Below are 19,763 nucleotides of genomic sequence, written 5' to 3'. Positions count from 1 at the left end.
CTATGTAAGGTTATTTAAAGCTCATAAAACCATATGGCTGTTGATGGTACTGCTCTTGTTGTCTCCATGCATGCCATCTTTGGATGTAGCAAGTTCTGCACATGTAGGTAATTGGTAAGAGAACTTTGGAGTACTCTATAGCCCAGTCCTAACCTACATTACCTTTGGCAAGAAAGAATATGTCAAGATTAAAATTTTATAGTATAGTGTTGAGGTAAACAGAACATATTTGAGTACACAGTTTCTTAACTACTCTTGTATTAGAAATCTAATTAATTTGGAGGAAAAAAGTAAAATCTTGGCTAAGTTTCATGTTTATAAAATCATTCATTCTATTCCAAGGCAAAGAGCCCTGCTAAAAAATGAGCAATTTTTTCATTATTTCATTGTTCATGTGGTGAACTCCAGGAAGTTACACACTTAAGGACTAGTCAGTGTTTAAAATGTCAGGAACAGTCTGATTTGTCCATAATGGAGATAAAATCAGCCCAGTAACCAATAAGGATAGGAAAGGGAGAAAATTTGAAAGATGTAGCCATTGCTTCAAGAGATACTCTTTATTTCAAAATGCTTTCTAGCTCTTGTTCAAAGTATTAAGATGCATTTTATACAATGGTAATAATATTTTATCATGTAAAAACGTTGATATTTACAGTGGTTGGCTGTTGGTAATTTAAGAGAAACTATTATATTTGACATCTCTAATCAAATAATATAACACTGTCAGAACGTAGTGAATTTCTGTATTATTTTATTATCCTTCAGAATGCGATTCTGTTAAATGAAACTATTTTAGACCATTTTAGAGATGACATTGCAGAGAAACACATTTGGCATTGTGAGAGTTGCAGTTACCTGCTGAAAAGTTCTTTGAATGGCATAAGGCCCTAAGGACATAAATCAAAGTCTCAAACCATCTCACAGCACATTCAGTTGCTCTTATTGTAAGAGCTGTATTTCGAGTTTTTTAACCTTCATTTTATTGCACTAAATTCAGTGCTGTGGTTGTGCAGGTTGTGTATTTGGGTTATTCAGATTTATGTGTGTATAGTGATATTCTTCCACGAATCTGTTCACTGCTCCTTTTGTTGAGGGGTAGAGATGCCTATGGGGTCATTGTAGAAAGTGGATCATTGGCATGATCCAGGTTAAAAATAGCCTTCAAAAGATGCAAAGGAATGGCAGTGTTATCAAGTGTTCAATTTTGAGGTCAGTGGTAATGGACAGCATGTAATATTTCTCTTCATTCTTAGGTTATGTCTTAGGTTTATTTAGAGAGGACATTTTACGTTTATTAAGGAAGCGCTTTCTTCTTTTCTGCAAAGAGAGTTCTGTGTAAGCCCTTATCAAAGACAGTGGCAGGGAATAATGCTCCTTTTCAGCACAGCAGCTTGAGGGGAGAGAAAACTGGGTACAATATAGAGAAGCAGGTGAATGAATGAGGAAGACACAGCCTGAATTGTGGAAAAAAAAAATACTATATGTACTTCAAGACTGGAAGTAGGAACTTCTGTGCAAGGATTCATTAGGGTGCAGGAAAATCATCTATAGGTGTTATTACACCAGTTCTGTTTACTTTGTTTTTAAAAAAAATTAAAAGTATCCTTTAGTAGTTTTTAAAAAGGTATCCTAAGTCATTACAACAAAAGTGGCTTTCTAGAATTTGACGATTTGCATGTCTCTTTTTTTACCTCCTTTACAAATGCCCTCATAGGAGATGAGTGTCTAAGCTGTGATCACCTCAGGGTATAATCACAATACCTATGTTTTAAAGTTTATTTTTTCTGATAAGATCATGGTTTATTAACTATTTTTTGACAACGAGCAAAGAGAACAATCTGATTCTCTCCTTAAATAATGCACACTTATTGACTTAGCTGTAAGTTTCTGAAGATGTAATAAGTTTCACAAATATGAAAATTTTTCTGTGTTAAAATGAAGATTGTATATATGTAGTAGGGTAGACTAAAAATATACTATTTCAGCAGCTATAAAGGAAGATGAAATTTGAACTTAGTGTTTGCATGTACCTTTCATGTCTTAAAATTCCTAGGAAAAAACTAGTAATAGTGTTTGAAGAAAATATTTCAACAAAGAAACCATTTAAAACATTATTATTGCAATAACATAAAATTAGTTTATAAGTTAGCTACATAAAGAGAATGAGAAAGTATTAATTAGTAAGCTACAGGACTTTGTACAAATACTCAAAATTAGTAGATTTTTTTTCTTATATTTGCAAAGCTTCATTTCAGAATTCACAGATGAAATTCACCATCTAGACCTTGTATTTCAGCCATTGGTTATTTATTAAAGAAAATTCTAGAAGTTGTATACAGAGTGCTCCATATTATTAAAAGCAAACTGCTCTTCATTGTACTTAGCTTTTCAGAAGTGATTAAGCAGCATAGCTGTTGATATGGACTTGCCATAATGTCATTCATGACCTTTCACCAGTTACCTTTGCAAAGTGTTTTTTTAAGAAGTCTAGAATTTCTCTTTAAAATGCTTTTGATTTCAAATATGAAATGTATGAGCATTCTGCTTTATCTGTCTTTATGATATTTGTCACAAGAAAGTTTGGAAATCCTTGTTAAACTTACTTAAAATTTCAGTCCTTTATCCAAATGAAAATAAATCCACAACTCAGAAAATTAAACGTTTGTATATCATTAGCATAATTTATTAATGTCTTGAAAAATAATTCTTGTGCATGATAATTATCTTGAATCCAAATTTGTATGTCATATCAGCTGCATCATTCTCTGAACCCCCCCAAAACTGCAAGGCATCTCACAATTTTTCTGTAATGGATATTTTTTCACAACTTTAATCAGATGCATTATTTTAAATGATGATTAATTAAGAAACTGAGGGTGAAACGTGATAGACATAATATTTACTATCTTGTATTCTAGGAAAAAAAAAAGTACTGATTTTTAAAATGTAGCTAGGAATCAATTAAGTGCTGAAGCTGAGTAGCTCTCCAAAAAGAATGGTGGAAGAAAATTAGATTCACCATTCTGGGTACAAATTTATTTTCTTTTTCATGGCAGTTTAAAGTAGTATTTGGACCTTTTTACTATAAAGTAATTCCTCTTTTGCCAGCTTAATTCCTAATTCTTTCTTTTCAGTTTCCGCACTAGCAAAGGTGTTGGGTATTCTGCTCATTTTGTCGGCAACTGCTTGATAGTGACATCCTTGAAGTCAAAGGGCAAAGGTTTCCAGCACTGTGTGAAGTACGACTTTCAGCCACGCAAGGTAAGCAAAGTGGTGTTTACAGCAGAGTAGCACTGAAGGTGTGCTGACAATGTGCTTCTGGGAGGAGGGCTAAAATCCCCTTAGTGCTGTAGTGTTAATCATAGTTCCTCCTTTATAAGTAAATGCTCTTGTGTTCATGCAAAGTTACAGTTCAGAATCAATTCAAGAGAAATGTAATAATTTATAGTGTAACACTTCTATAAAATCAGCATGTTTTTCAAAACTACTGCTTAATTGGCTTCAGATAGAGATGAATTGTGAGTATTTGTAGAATGGCTACATTTAATTACTTAAATATCTTCATTCTGTTTCTGAAAATTCTGCACTTGGTAACTGTTGCCAAGGTCTTGAAAAATTTTGCTGGCAATGCTAGAGTTTCATTATCTGATGCTGTATGATATAATGCTCTGAACTTTCTTCCATTTCAGTGCTGTTTTAGGATTTCTCATTTTTAGTAGTAAATCTTGATTGCACCTCTAGATCATTTTAGTGTTTATTTCTACTCTATGCCTAGTAGTCCTAGGGGAATGATGATTTTGTGGCCTTCAGTGTTGCAGTTAGTTGACTGAAGGATTGACTTTTCTGTACAGCAAGCATTATGTGTTTGTCACTGATATCAGTCTTGTGTGTATTTTGCCATGAAGCCCATTTCTATTTTTTATGGGTTTAGAATTTGTATATTGAATCTCAGTGCTTGAATTTTTTTTTTTTTTTGAGAAACCAATCTCTTAGGGAGGGAATGCCTTTGTTCACACATCAACTTAATGTTCCACTATTTCTCTTGGTGTGTATTTGTGGTTCAAAATCACCAATTCTAATTTTGTCATGCAGCTTTGAGGTCACTTGTGGTTTTCTTAAAACAAAGTAATGTCTCTCTCTAGCATATCACTCGGGGTTGTATAAAGCCTTATAAACACATATCTGCTGAATCTACTGGAGTGAATCAATTCTGTTTTTCACATTTTTCCAATTTTAGAGCCAGAAAAGTATTTTGATGACAGTTCAATTTTCATTTAAAGTATCATCTGAGTCTAATGACAAATGTAATTGTTAACTTTTGTATTATGGTATTGTTAATAGCCTCTTGGGATCTAGCTGATCTTTACTTGTTATTGAGGAAGTAGTCTATCTTACCAAGATCTGCTTTTGGTAATTTTTAATACAAATGCCTAGTTTTCTTTGTGCCAACTCTGGAAAAATTTAGCTTTTGCTGTTGCTACTCAAAATGACAAATTCTGAAATACTGATACCTGTGTATCTCATTATATGAATACCAGTTTCAAATCAAAGTCTGCTGATCTGCTGAAGTACATAAAAATATAACTCCCATGTTATCTTTACATATCCCAAAGTTCCTGCTCCATACACTTTGAGTCATATGTTAGCTTTAGAAGTATTTTAAATAAATATTCTGGAATATATTTTGAGTTGTTTAATATATGTTTTTTCATCATTAACTTGTGTTCACAGGCCTTTGTTAAAGTACATAATACATAGTGGAGGAAAGAAAACCTGTCAAATATAATTCCTGGCCATAAAAAGTCAAAATTTATCCTGTTTTACATGCAAATTGATTTTCTTCTTGTTGTTTAGATATGACATTTTTTTCTCTGTACAAGATTTGAATGCGTAGATGCATATTAAAAAATGTCTAGTCGTTTATAAAGCAATTAACTTGAGAAATGTGATATTTTGCCATCAGATGTACCATTCCCTAGACATTTGCTTACAGACACACACATTTCAACAATAAATTTTGTCAGAATCATCATCCTCAATAAACTTCTGAATAATGTGGTTTGAAGGTTTTAAAAAAATTTTGGTGAATCACAGTAAAGTAACAAATTCAATTTATCTGGTTAAAAGCTTTATATAGGCAGATCAGAGTTGCTCTGTTCATGTGAAGATCTTCCTGCTGTGTCATATGACACTATTCACAGTACAATATGTAATATTAATGTATAACTTTAGGTCTCAATTGGTGTATTTTATAATATTGTAAAAGCAAGTATTTATAAAAATATGTGGAGAAATTTGGTTATCATATATCCAAATAGAAAATGTGTGGTATAATAGCCTGCTGTCTCAACAGAGCTAAACTAGCTTTGGTGATGTTATGTTTAAAATGTCTATACTGCTTTTTTGGGACTCCAAATTGACATTTTTGTGTAGGTAACCTCAGTGGTTTTGCTTCCTTGAGTTTCAGCCTGAGCATCAATTCTTGTAAAACTGGAACAGGAAAGCAGCATAGTCAGGAGCAAATAGCTTTCTTGTGTGCGTGTTTCTAACTGTGAACATCTTTACTGACTGTAGCAGAGACAGAAATAAGTTCCACATCCTGGAAATACTTAGTGTGTGATGCCTCATCTCTCTGATTGTGCTGTCCTATGGAATAGGAATATGACTTGGTGAGAGCAGTTGGTGACTAAGCTTGACAGGTTTCAGCAGTAAACAAAAAATGCATAGTGAAGGGTCTTTTAGTACTCCCTAAAGAAGCTGTTGGATACAGCAGAGGGAGGAGAAAATAATATGGGGAAGAAAACTGCAGGATGAATGTGAAGGAAATTTGTACTGCTGACTTTCAATATTAGGGGGGACAAAGGATTTTTTTTCAATGAAAAGTTCAAGAAAAATTGTGTGTGAGATCATAGAACTTGGTTTGGTTCATTGTGTGGTAGCAAAGTGCTGCCTTTCCTTCTTAAAAAAAGTGTTTGCTAGTGCTAGAGAAATTGCCTAAATACAGAAATTTGCAAAAAACTAGGAGCAAAAACTCCCATTAATTACAAAGCCCAATAGACTGCTTAAAAGTTCTTTATAAGTACCCGAGCACAGACAAATAGCAATGTACAGACCACTGTAAGTAAAACTGAGTTTTTCAGGAAGTCAAAGTTGAATCTAAATTGGTATGTTTTCAGAAATGGTTTTAAAGCCTTTTGAAAGAAAAATCACAGACACAAAAGAGTTATGTTTTTTGGGGGGTTTTATTTGAGGATGACAGTGAATCACAAAAATTACTTTTTTCATGGTTCTTTGAAAAAAAAAATTTCCATACATGATTTCAGAAGCCAAAGCTGGAGCAGTACTTCTTTATTCCAACATTGCCCAATAAATCTATTTGCTTGGAAACCCAAGAAATGAGATACTCAAAAGTATTGTTGTATGATCGGCGTCATTTTTCTACCTTCTGTTAGTTGTATGTTTAAAGGAGGGAAAAATGAAAAAAATATTTTTTAATACCTGGAAACAGATGTGTAAAAATATGTGTTCTCATTTCTATAGCTATTATACACTTGTGAGAAAATACAGCTCAATTTGACGACTACTGTAATGCTTATTGTCAAAATGTGTTTTGCTGCATGCTGTTTTGTTTGTAACTTTGTGCTTTGTCTAATTTTAAAATCAACATGTGAAAGCATCTACTTTTATTTTCTCCAACAGAGAGACAGATTTTTATATTAGTAAGCTCTCTGTCTACTTATTCCCAGCTCAGGAAGAGAGTCAACAAGCCCCAAGGGTTGCAGAAGTTCTCCACTTTGGAGAAAAGGGACTTATCTGAACATGGAAATCAAAATCTAATAATTGAAAAAGACACAAAGAAATGGATGATGATGAAAATATCAATTATTATTCCAAATTATTGGAATACAAAAGGCTATTTTTAAGACAAGGTGACATTTTCATGGAGTCAATTAGGTTGCAAGGGGATGTGTTGAGACCATCTGGTTTCTCCCTCTGCTTGCAGAAGGGACTCTTAGATCAAGTTGCTTTGGATTTTGTCTGGTTATGTTACAAATGTCTCCAAGCAAGAAGACTCCAGAGTTCTTCTTGAATGTATTTTTCATGGACATCATGGTTCCAGTTAAAAAAATTATGGGAAAGATCACCATAGTAGTAAGTGGAAGCACTAAATTACAGTGCCTTCTCTGTTTGACTATTTAATGCATTTTTAATGATATGACAGTTGTCCAAAAATTGGTGGAATGGTAAAGAAGAAAGGAAAAATATCAAAGCAAAATGGTGGAATGGTAAAGAAGAAAGGAAAAATATCAAACAATCAGGATGATGTCTTAACCTGGGCTGTAAAATTTGCTATTGGGATTTTTTTCTGTTTATTTAATAATTTCTGGTAGACAAAAATTTTTGCTGTCATGCAAAGACAGAGGTTGTGTGATATGAATTTGTTAAGGTAAGAGCACATAGCTCTGGATTTTCTGTCAAAATTCAGCTGTGTTTTTTACAGAACAGTGTTGAAATTAAATTGCACTGTTGAAATTAAATTGTATGTGTGCATTTTTGCCTCTAATCCCATAAAAGAAAGCAGGTAGGTACATCATTACATTTAGGCACAGATCTATTGACTGGACTTGAAGTCTCAATGACTTGAATTTTAATTTTACGTGTTTGCAAGGATTCATCTTTTTGTGTAAATTTATGAGATTGGTCACCCTTTCTTTATGACATTCATTAAGTTTGTTTTATAGCACAAAATCTATAGCCCCTGTGTACTGACTGTTCATGTCTTTCCAGTGGTACATGATAAGCATTGTACACATCTACAACCGGTGGAGAAACAGTGAAATACGCTGTTACGTGAACGGTCAGCTGGTATCCTATGGTGACATGGCCTGGCATGTTAACACGAATGATGTAAGATTTTATTGGTTTTCCTTTCTCATCACTTTTCGTGTTAAGGTTAATTCAAAAAGAAAAAAAAAGTGTTACCTTTTTTTTCCCTCGAGATATTTGCAGATTTTCTTTTTTAAGTGTCTCTTTTATTCCTTCTTATTCATCTGCTTATTAAAATGTAATATTATTGACTTTTTGAGTTTGTGTATACATGTTCTCTCTTTCTGTACCTTTTACTTTGGAAAGTTTGAGAGCCTGGACCTAATGAAGCGGCAAATATTGCTCTTTCTGGCTCAAAGTTCTGGCTGCGGAAGGCAGACAAAATTATTTTCTTGTGCTTTGCCTTCAGCTAAATCTGTGATAGAATTTCAGAAGTTCTTGGTTCATCAACTTACTACGCTTTTGTTATTTTTTATTTATAATATAGTTCTCATTTCTTTCTGACTACTGTAAGGGATAAAGAAGCCTTAGGGAAACGAACTGTCTTTTGCTAAATTCTAGAGGCAAAATAGGATTTGAAAGGGAGAGCTTAAATATTACATGTTAATTAAAGTAGGAGAGCTCTGCCTTCCAAAGTTTCTGATTTCCATTCTTTTGGGGTTTTTGGTAGCATTTTGACTTGCAAGAAAAGGCTAGCCTTTCAGTTTTTGCAGAGCATGGTTTCTCCTCAGTAAGATAAAAATTTCCATGATAGGTGCAATGGGATGACTGAAAAGCCAGCTGAGGTCTCAGAGGATCTGGTCTGGATTATTGGTTATATGGTGTGGGGATCAGTAATCCTTAATGACAAATGCTTAGCAGGAGGAGCTGCTTCTTCTACTTCTATTTTCTTCACTGAATTATTTTCTACTTTCTCATGCAAAAGTACTGTTTTTTCTTAAGGTGAAATTGGTTTGCCAAGATTTAGATTATTTAAGTCTTAAATATGTGCTAAGGTTTTTATTTTGTCCACTGGATAATAGTCTAAGCTATGAAAGACACTAGTTATCATTAGCTATCTATTTTTTAATAATAAAAATCTGTTCTGTTAATAGTAGGAAGTAGAATAAAAAGATCAAGAAATTCAGGAAAGCTGTGTGAATGCAATTGTGTAAAATACATAAAGGAAAAATAGAGGAGTGTGTACGTAGGCTTCTTACTATTTTGCATTACCTAGGAAGAGAAGCTCTTGTTTTAACTATATTAGAATTTTCTTTGAATTGTTAGAAGTATTCCCTTGAAAAGTCTTGAGCAATTATCCAGCTCATTTGTTAACACCTACCTTCATACCCTTACACTTGGATATAGTTTTAGTGTCCTGGAAGATGTCAGTATAATACTTTACCATAATGGTGTTGGAGGAAAAGAAAACACTACGTAAATCAGGAAATAATTTTTCTTTCTTTATATCCCATGTTGAGCATAAGTATTTATGTAGTTTACACTGATAGATTTAACAGTACAAGTTCTGAAAACAGAAGGGGTCAGGAGCTGCATATTGACTAAGTGCATCTGACTGTTCAGTCTTTTTTATGGATGAATATTGTAATATAATCAAGATGGAGTGTTAAAATTGCTAAATGTACTGATGACAAGATTTTTCATTTGCTCACTGTGTCAAATCTACCACTGAACAATAAGTATTATGATTAAACATATTTTTAGACTAGTAAAACATTCATTACATTTACATTATTGAGTTTAACATTTAGGAACTGAATTTAATATAATTTTTTAAGCATAAGTTTTGTCTTGGCAGATATTGCAAATTTATTTTATTTTTTTCCCTGACTGATTTTGCATTACCATTCTCTAATGTTTTTGTGAGGGCTTTTTCAGTATCTGAAATTTACCTCTTGTATCCAAGCAAGAACTGTAGAAATCTTCAGTCTACCATTTTCATTTGTAGCCTGGGAGATATGGAAGTAAAGATAGAGGGGGAAAAAACAGTGAAACTCTAAAAAAAAGCTTATCTATTAATTTGTTTTAAATTATTTTTTCTTGTATTTCTTAAAATTTATTCTTATTTATACAAGGCCATGAATTTACTGGGTTCTTAACTATTTCTGTAATGTGGCCAGGCAGATATAGGATGTTACATGATGTACTCATTACAGGTTCAGATCTGCATTCTTCACAAATATATGTTGAATTAAGAGATATGTTTTCATTTTATTGAGCCTCCATGTATTAAATATTTGCAGTATGCTTCACCCAAATGTTAGAGGGAAGATACAACTTTGGAGGAAAAAGGGGAAGACATTATAAACATTTTTGTATTAGCTGTTTCTATTTTGAATGCTGCTGATTCTTTGTTTTTATAGAGCCATTTTTGGCTCTGAATTCATTACTACTATTTAATGAAATATAAAATCATATCAGTGCCAATATTTATTGTTTTCATGTCCTATACAACATACCATGGCTAGTGATAAAGGACTCATTGAGCTTATATTCCAAGGGGTAAATATAGCTTGAGATTATGTCAAAAAGGTGAAGTGACATGCATGGAAAGGTATAACTCATGCTTACAGATTGCTTGGCACCTGGAACAGAAATGGATAAAATTACAGGAAATCAGGAGTTAGCCCTCCCTTCCAATTAAAAATAATGGAAACACCTACTCAAAAATGAAGTGCCAGAAATGGGAAAGTGTAAACTGGGAAGAACGAGAAAAAGACAGAAAAGGAAATTACTAGAGGCTAACAAGCCTAGATCTTAACTATAATTAGAACTCAGAATCTGTTTAGAGCTACAATAGTTGTTGTACACTATTTTACAACAACTATTCCTCTAGTGTTGGTCACTAGAGGAATCCAGGAAAATACCCTTATAATGGGCAGGAATGTAGTCTCAGAATATTTAAGTATCAACTAGGAAAAAGGTGGCATCAGTAGCTCTGAGAAGTTCCTCAAATAACCATTGAAAAGGGCAATTGCTCAACATTAATTGATGTAACACTTTCTGACAGTAATGGCACAGTGTCATGAAAGCCTTCAAGGCTAAGCAGGACTTGAGCAAAGTAACTGAAAATTTTTATAAAATTTTGCCATTAGGTTTACCAGGAGTCAAAGGAATCTGTTTAACTCATCTTTTGCACTGTACATCCTGGATATGACTTCGTGAATCAATTTTCATGTAGAGGTTTTGCCAGAAGTTTTAAAATTCTGTCAAAATTGCTTAAAAGAATAGAAATTCCGAGGGAAAAAAAATTAAAAGAGGTAAATCAAAGGAGGATAATGGTAGACAAAATCCTGGATACTTCTTCCCTCACCTGTTCTTAAAGCTGAGCTCCAGATCTTTGTCTGTCCTTACACCTGAGTCCCCTTTTCCTTGTTAACAGCCTATCTTCCTAGACCAGTTGCTGTAACAGTTCACCATATTTGATTTCGTTCTCTAAACTGACAAAAGTTTTCCTCAAGGTAAAACTCAGCAGTTAAGCCAGATGAAAAAGCAAGTTTCCTAATGCAGGTTCTATTTGCTCAGCTCAAAATTGATGTCAGACCCTTGTTCCTGTTCAATAAAACACCAATGACTCAAGGAAGCTGAGAAAATAACTTTCAAAGATCCTTGAGCTTCTTCCTGTTGTCCTTTTTTTGCTGCATCATGTTTTCTGGTTTCTCAGGTCTTTGTTCTAGACAGGTTTTTTGGAAGCACCTGAAAACTTCACCAAATCTTTGCAAAATAGCCACAAAAAAAATCACTCCTAATCTGAAATAATATGATGTGGACAGACAGAAAGGCAGGGATAGTTAAGAGCAGAAGGGAGGGATAGTTTTTGGAAGAAAGAATGGAAAATAACAACCCTTGTGTGTATAGAATAAGACAGAAGAGGATTTAAGGTCAAACCAAATCATTATAGGCTGTGATCAGAGAGGGAAAATATGCAACACCTGCAAATTAGAAAATCTCTATTTGTTTCCTTTTTGCCTTCTAGAGGTGTTTAGCTCTATTGGCACTGCAGCGAAAGAAGAAGGTATTCCAGCATGTGCTCTTGTGTATTAGCAGTAGGAGCTCTGAGTACAATTACTCAGAGGAAGTTCAAGTGTGTCACGTTCCTAGAAGGCAATAGGGGGGATTATTTTGTACTTGAAAGTACTATTCTCATTTTCTCTCTTGTATGTTGACCAATTAATAGAAAACAAATCCTAGCAGCCAGTCATAAGGACCTCTAAAACAGTTAATGCTACAGTACTCAAAATTAAGTTATTAACCACAGGGTAGTAATAAAGGATTGATAATGGTCAAGTTTATCTTTTTAGTTCCAGTCTCCTTTTATTTGTGGCTTTAGTAGCTGTGCATTAATATTATTTCTTTATTAACTGCCTCTTTCTGCTACAGAGCTATGATAAATGTTTTCTTGGATCTTCGGAGACTGCTGATGCAAATAGAGTGTTCTGTGGCCAGCTTGGAGCAGTGTATGTATTCACTGAAGCACTCAACCCAGCACAGATTTTTGCAATACATCAGTTAGGACCTGGATATAAGGTAATACCAGATTTTAAAAGCATAAAACTGGAAAAATAAAATGATTGAGAGATATAGTTGGAAGATATGTGAAGCATGAATATTCCTTCTAGAATCACGTAGATTTTTTTAATGTGATTTGTTTTCAGCAACATAAGACTACTTTTTCAAGTATCCTAACTAACCCTAATTTTCTACCATCTTTTTGAAAGACGAAAGTTTTGTTTAAAGCATAACTGAAATATGTTTGTATGGGAAATTAATTACTTTGAGTCATAATCAGATTAGAGAAATTTTGTATTTGGTGCACTGAGTAGCAGAGAAATAACTTTCTTCTCTACTGTTTGTGTTTAAAATCCTGAGTTAAAGCAGATTAACATTCAACAAGGCATAATAAAACAATTTTGTTCAAATGCACAAAGGTTTCATGCAGTCCTGTTAAGGTAAAAGTTGAGCTTTTTTTTTAGTCATGCTTTGCCTCTGACATTGAGGGGAAGACTGGACAAATTAATGATGCATACATAAACTTAGATCTCTGGTCAGATATATGTCTTGGAATGGTTTTGTATTGTATTATTTCATCAAGAAAAACAACACAGATACTTCACAGAAATCTGCAAAAACGCCTTTGTAGATAATACTTGAAAATTAATCTAACCCTAGGTAAACAATAATGAATTTCAGTTTATACTATCAGGTATTCCCAACTTTTCTTTTTTCTAATTTTTGAAATTTGTGGTTTCATCCAAAGTAGTCTTTCAGTTTTTCAATATATATCATATACTCTGAAGATAAAAACTTTTAAATACGGTAAGTAAAAATCAACATTTAGATTATAATAGTATTAATTTTGTGTGTAGAAAATGCATACTCTTCATCATTTGATTACAGCTAGCACTTGAATGACAGAGGCAGATGGAAATGTCTTTTATGGTACTGTCATGGTTTGACACTGGCACTATGCCAGTGCCCCCATGAGAATACCCTCTCCCTGGTTTCTGCTGTGAGATGCGACCAGGAATAAGCAAAGCAGGCTCCCACTTAGGGGGAAAAAAAAAAAAAAGAAAAAAAGAAAAAAAAACACACAAGGAAAATGAAAACTTCACAAATACATCTCCTCCTCCTCCCCACCAAATTCCAAATACAATACATCCCCCAAATCATCGACTCTCGGTCCGGCACCACCCTTCAGAATACTCATCCTCAATTTATCGAGAGGAGAAGGAGTCCTTCTTGTGCCAATGGTGACCTCTTCCTTTCATGTCCAGCGCTCTCACCATTGAACACGGACCAGAGCTGCTTCTAGGGTTGACTTTTAAGGATGCTTCATCCCACTCCAAAAAGGCACAGTCTCAACTTTGGGACATCTGTCCCCCCCCATATTTTTCACCCCCTGGGGCTGAGGGGTACCCACACTGAACCCTCTTGGTCCTGAGGCATTGCCTCCCCCTAGAATGCAGTCTCTGTATCACAAGGAAACATGGCTCTGTCCATGGCTACACAAAAAGAGTCCAGCATAAGCTACTCCACCAGCTCTTCCACCTGAGTTCTTCTCTATTTCTCTCATGGCCCATTTCCTCTTATCTCATCTCTATCTCTCTTCTCATTCAGCTCCAGGAGGATTAGCATTTGTAAGGTTTCCATCATCCAAGAAAAGGGTTAAAAATCTGAGGCTCTCTCTGTCCAGAACTCCCACGGCTGCCCAGCTGGGCACCTTCTTGCACCCCCACTTCTCCTTCTTGGCCAGCCACTATTAAATTTCAAGGTAGCACAGGCACAGGCTCTCTCTCTGTCTCTCCTGGGGCGGGGGGTGGCTGCCCAATGCCTCTCAGTGCTCCTCCACCCTTCCATCCTGCAGGGGCCTTCCCCTCCCTTCTGTCCAGGGCCCGGCCTACCTCACCCGGCCCCATGGCTGCCCCTGGGCCTACCTCACCCGGCTGCATGGCTGCCCCTGGGCCTACCTCAGCCGGCCGCATGGCTGCCCCTGGGCCTACCTCACCCGGCCCCATGGCTGCCCCTGGGCCTACCTCACCGGGCCGCATGGCTGCCCCTGCCCCGCCCAGCCCGCAGCCGGGCAGGGGAGCTCTGAACCTTTCACTGACCAGAACCCAAGAGAGCCTCCCAGGGGAGAGCCCTGCTTTAACCCCGTGTTCTCAGAGGCAGTTCCATAGTCCCAATGGCCACATTAGGTGCCAATATTAAAATCTGTGCACCAATTGGCCTGACCACAGCATCCCAGAAAACACATTTCCTGTCAAACCACCACAGGTATGTATCTGTGTGGGGTGAATAAGCGCATGTATATCAAGATTACTTGGAGAAGTAGTAGTCTATTGCCCATAGTTTATGACAGTAAAATCTGCCTTGAAACTAAAAATATTAAGTCAGTTATGAAAGGTCCATCAGCTGTACAAACAAAGAGTATTTTATTCCAAACTTTATACACTATTTTGTATAGGCAAATATTTCCGCAAATATTTTTGGTCATACAAAAGAAATTAGTGTAGTCTTATACTTAATAACAAATGTAGGAACCTTTATGAGTTTATTAAATTCATAAAGAATTTCAGTGTGCAGAAACATACTGGAGTGATATCAAACAGGAATAAATCTTTCATGTGTTTCAAGAAGTGCAAATTATTATGTAATATTTTCTGATTGTTGAAGGGATTGATAAGGATATGAGCTTTCATGCTAAATGACATTTTCAATAGTTACTGCTCTAACCTTATTACAGTTGTCAAATTGCCCTGCTTGATTCATAGGCTTCCCTAAACTACCTTTCTACACACATGTAGCTTCTTAGTGATTTTTTTAAAAAAAATGTCATCTATATTTAATATTTTGGGGAAATTCTTTCATTGTGTCATGGTTTTGGATTTGGGTTATGTACACAGAGCAGTTAATGCCCCCTTGCTCTCTGAAGGAATTTTCTTCCTTGTCTAAAAATCTGGATATATATTTTACTATTTAACACCAGTTAAAAAGAACAGGCTCTCCCAGCAGTACCCTGGAAATAACATTTATTTCTTTAACTTTCTTATTCCCCCCAAAAATAAGAAAACAGAAGACTTTTTTGACCCTTTTCCAACACAAGATCTACTCACAACCAGAAAAGAAACCATGTCTTGTAGTTTAGAGATTTCAGGGCACCAACTGTAGCTTTCACTCAAAGCCTGCCTATTTCACATCTCACTTAAGGTTATTTCTGTAAATCCTTTCAGATTCTGTGCTGAAGTATTCTGAACTGGTGCAAAGGTCCACCAGTTCAGAATACTTCAGATGGGATTTAATAGTGTAAGGGAGCCTCAATTGACATATAGCTTGTTTTCCTGAATATTAGAGATAATGTTCTTGCTCTTACTCAACTTGCTGATGCAAACTGGCCTTTCAGAAACTTTTCTTAAGTAGTTCACTACATTTCCTGTTCATTCTAATTGTTAGTACTCTTAGTGAATGGGGAAAATAATTTTTTCTTCCTAAAAAGACCCCATATGAATTGTAAACTCCAGTTGTGCCAAACTTTTCTGCTAAAGAAGGATTATTCAAAATAGTTGAGATTTTTTTTGAAAATATCTTCATACACATCTTTTTTCCTTTCTAACACAGTATATGGCGGTTCCTTTGATTTAAATTCATACTTTAGTTCATTATATCTGAGAATCTGATTTTTTAGGGGAAGCGACCATTCCTCTACCTACTTTGCTCATGAGAGGGGACTATGATTTTGCCTCTCATTCAGCTGCCCTCACAATCATTCATAATGCCCCTAGTCTACCATGACTGGAAAACAGAGAAATCTGCATAATCTACATGCATACAGGAGCGTTTGCGCATATCTGTTAATATACAGAGTAAATAATGTTGTGGATGACACCAAAGCCACAAAGTTCAGGAAAAGTGAGAGCTTGATCTACAGATAAAAATGAATTTGTTGCACCTTGTCCCACTCCTGTCCTGTGGTGCAGGTAGAAGCAACAGGTCTTGGGATTGACTAGAGAAGTCATTAAAATAAGTCTTACTTATTATGTGTATCAAACAGTTGTATATTTATATATAATGTTCATATTATTTATTGCACATGACATTCTTCTACAGAGTATAGTAACACAGAAACAGTTCATAGTCCTTCCATGCTGATCTTGCTCAGCATGTTCTTATGAGTGCATTTGGTTATAACCAGCATGCCCTAATATAAAAATTTATTTGTTAAGCAAATAGATGTTTTAGTTTGAAATACTACATTTTCACTTGTAGCAAAAGGCTTTCTTTAAAAAAGAAAAGCTTACATTGTGTGAGAAGCAATAATGAGAAACTGACACTCTTAGTAACTATTGCAAAGAAATTGCTCATAATCACATGTTTAAGGGGAAGAGAGGAAATACACTGGCAATAGAACTATATGATTTGTCTCTTCCCCGTTAAGTCTTCCCAAGTTAATCCATAATATATCTTGGAATTTGAAACTACATTTAGTAGAAACATATTACGATTCAATATTTGCATACCCAGGTTTTATCTTTAATAAAGCACTTTCATTTTGAGCCTTGCCATTGCTGAACAGGACTTTTGCATACTCTGTGGACCCTTTCAGTTGTTGGAGATTGAAGAAAGAAAAAGGAAATGAGAGCATCATCCTTGCTCTCATTGTGCTTTCCCTGCTGCCCATCCTTGTTCCCAGGCAGCAAGGAGAGGAGAGCCTGCCTGTGCTGGCATCCCGAGGGGCTGATAAACAGAATGGAGGGGCAGGGGAGGTAATGTGAGAGGAAGCAAACACTGGTATCAGATGCATCTCTGCTATTTATAAAAGGATGTTTCTCAAAGCCCTGTTCTAATAGCCCTGTCAAATCTGTGCCACTCCTCCTAACCCTCCCATAGGCATTTCAAAGCAAGTTATCAGATCATTCCATATGTTGCTTCTGAGTTTGGTTTTGATCAGTGCTGCAATAACAATCTTTTTGTCACATAAGGTTGGAGTAAGAATACAGTAATTCGTGAACACAGACACAAAACAGCACCAAAAATTCAGATTTCCTTAAACCAATTATATAGGACAAGAAAATATTTTATGCACAATTGCTGAACCTACAAGGGCAATATATAGTAAATAGTAAATAAAAAAAGCTACAGTCTTGCTGCTAAAGGAAGTGGGAGAGCTGCTGGTATTCAAGCAGTTCCTGATCAAGCACAGATTATTTTACTGGAGAATACAGTGCTGGAGTAATTCTTATCTCTCTCTGTTACTTCCTGTAGGAGCCACAAACATACTTTATATGGATCCTGTATATGTATTTTTACCTTATATAGAATTTTTTAAATCCATGGCTCACTCTTTCTCTCTTGATGCCCTCACACTGCTTGTGCCAGACCTCAGAGTTGCATATGCACAAGAGCCTCTACACCATCCTGTGGATGTAGTTTCCTAAGTCCCCAGTACAGTATGCGCATATACTGAATTTCTTTTCTCTCCCTGTGGATCAATGCTAGTTAATAAAGTAGTATCATATATCAGAATTTTTAGCCTCTCTTTATATTCTGTTACAATAATCTTTTAGGTTAGGAGACCAGAATTTCCAATTTATGATCACTTTTGTTAGGTTTTGATGGCAAAATATTCCTTTAATTCTTGGGTTTTTTTCTTCAAAAAGTGTGAGGCAGTATTATGTTGATTCATAACTTATTTGTGTCTGACTTTCAAATAGTGATCTCAAATTCTTGCAGCATATTAAACACTGCCAATGAAGAGGAAGAATAATGTCAAAATTTGTGTATAAAATTGATTTAACTTAACTGGTTTAGAACACTGCAAGTTTTTCATGGTAATGAAATGGTAAGATTTTGTGTTGAAACACCTTGACTTATTTAAACAGCAAAGTTATGAAAAACTCAATATATGAGCTTTGGAATCTGAAAAAGCTGAGAGGCATGGAAGATTTTCAGGGTAATAAGTGTTTTCATGTGGTAAAACATTAAAATATAAACAAGCATGATGTAGATGTCTTTGGAAATCAGTGAAATCACTGAATTGTTTTTCCTCTGCAGAAAGTGCACAAAGATTTCTATGTATAGTTAAAATGCCCTCTGAGGTGAAATGTTACCTTCCACAGGACAAATCTGTAATCTGTAGCAGTCATTTCCTGATAAGTGAGATCTAGGCAGCCATATCAACAGAGAGCCAGCTCTCAAGTTCTAAGCATAATACTCCTTCTTTGGGAATTTCTACTTCAGTAAGTAGTGTAGACAACAGGAGCACATTTCTAGATTAAATCATTTAGTGCTGAGGGCTGAATACTCACAGTGTGTTACATTGGTGTTTTTACTTTGGATTGGTTGTAGTCTGATCCTTTGGGCTGAATGAATATCACCAATTGCAGGATATTTGAGTTTCAGCCTGAAAGAAGTCTCTTTGGTTCTGAAGAGCTTTGCAGTTTGAACAGAGTAATAAGTGGGGACCACTGGGACTTTCCCTCCAAAACAGACTCTTAACCCAAATACAGCTCACAGAGTGGCTGAAGATGTAGGAAGCAACTGGAACCTGGAGGTCCTCTGGTCCTCCGTGCTCAAAAAAGGTCGCCTAGATCCAGTTGCCTGGGACTATCTCCTGGCAGTTTTTTAACAAATCCCAAGACAGAGACTCTATCACGTTGCTGGGCAGCTTCTCCATGAAAAAGTGTTTTCTGATGTTCAGTGGGAGCCTTTTTTTTCCAGTTTTGCCCATTGGCTTGTGTCATACCACTGGGCACCACTGAGAAGAGTCTGACTCTGTCTTCTTTTAAACCTCCCTTCTGTTATTTATATATGAGATCCCCTCCGCTGCTTCTTTTCTGCAGTTTGAAGAGTCTGAACTCTCTCAGCCTCTCGTCATATGAGAGATGCTTCATTTTCTCCATGTTTAGTGGCCATTCATTGCATTCTCTCCAGTAAGCGCTTGGTTCCCTGTGGGAGCCCAGAACTCCAGGTGTGGCCTCACCACTGCTAAGTAGAAGGGAAGCAACACCTTCCTCCACCTACTGGCAGCATCCTTCCTAGTGCAGCTGAAGATATTATCCTTCATTGCCAACTGCAGACTGAACCACAGATTTGCCATCTACATGCATTTGCCATTTACATGCATTTGCCCTTCCTGGTTGTGGTTTCTGTTATGGTGCCTGTGTCTGGTACCTTTTCAGCATTGCAGCCTCCCTTCTCCCAGACATCACCAAGGCTGGGACAGTGCAAGGTTGAGACAAATGTGCTCCAAGAGCTCTCCAGCAGCTCCAGTCAGGTGGCCAGTCTGCTCAGCTTCTGGCCCACATACAAAGGAGTGTTAGTCAGCAGACCTTTTATTGCTGTGTCAGTCACTTGAGCAGGTGGACTTTCCCACTGTTTTGCTGTAATCAAAATAAATTTTTTCAGGGTTTCCAGCAGCCCTGAGAGCTCTGAAAATTCTG

General features: G+C 36.0%; 1 protein-coding gene across 7 annotated transcripts in view; it reads left to right on the top strand.

Moving 5' to 3' along the window:
- NBEA (neurobeachin) overlaps positions 1-19,763 on the top strand; it is a 459,156-nt gene that overhangs the window by 92,531 nt on the left and 346,862 nt on the right. For all 7 annotated transcript variants that reach the window (XM_077173791.1, XM_077173789.1, XM_077173793.1 and 4 more), the window contains exons 6-8: positions 3,135-3,261; positions 7,789-7,908; positions 12,208-12,354. In XM_077173791.1, coding sequence (XP_077029906.1) covers positions 3,135-3,261; positions 7,789-7,908; positions 12,208-12,354 — 394 coding nt within the window. The remainder of the gene's footprint in view (positions 1-3,134; positions 3,262-7,788; positions 7,909-12,207; positions 12,355-19,763) is intronic.

This window comes from Agelaius phoeniceus, chromosome 2 (assembly GCF_051311805.1).
Source record: "Agelaius phoeniceus isolate bAgePho1 chromosome 2, bAgePho1.hap1, whole genome shotgun sequence".
NCBI lineage: Eukaryota > Metazoa > Chordata > Aves > Passeriformes > Icteridae > Agelaius > Agelaius phoeniceus.
Note: the sequence above shows the minus strand (reverse complement) of the source record. Positions and strands in the feature narration are given on the sequence as shown.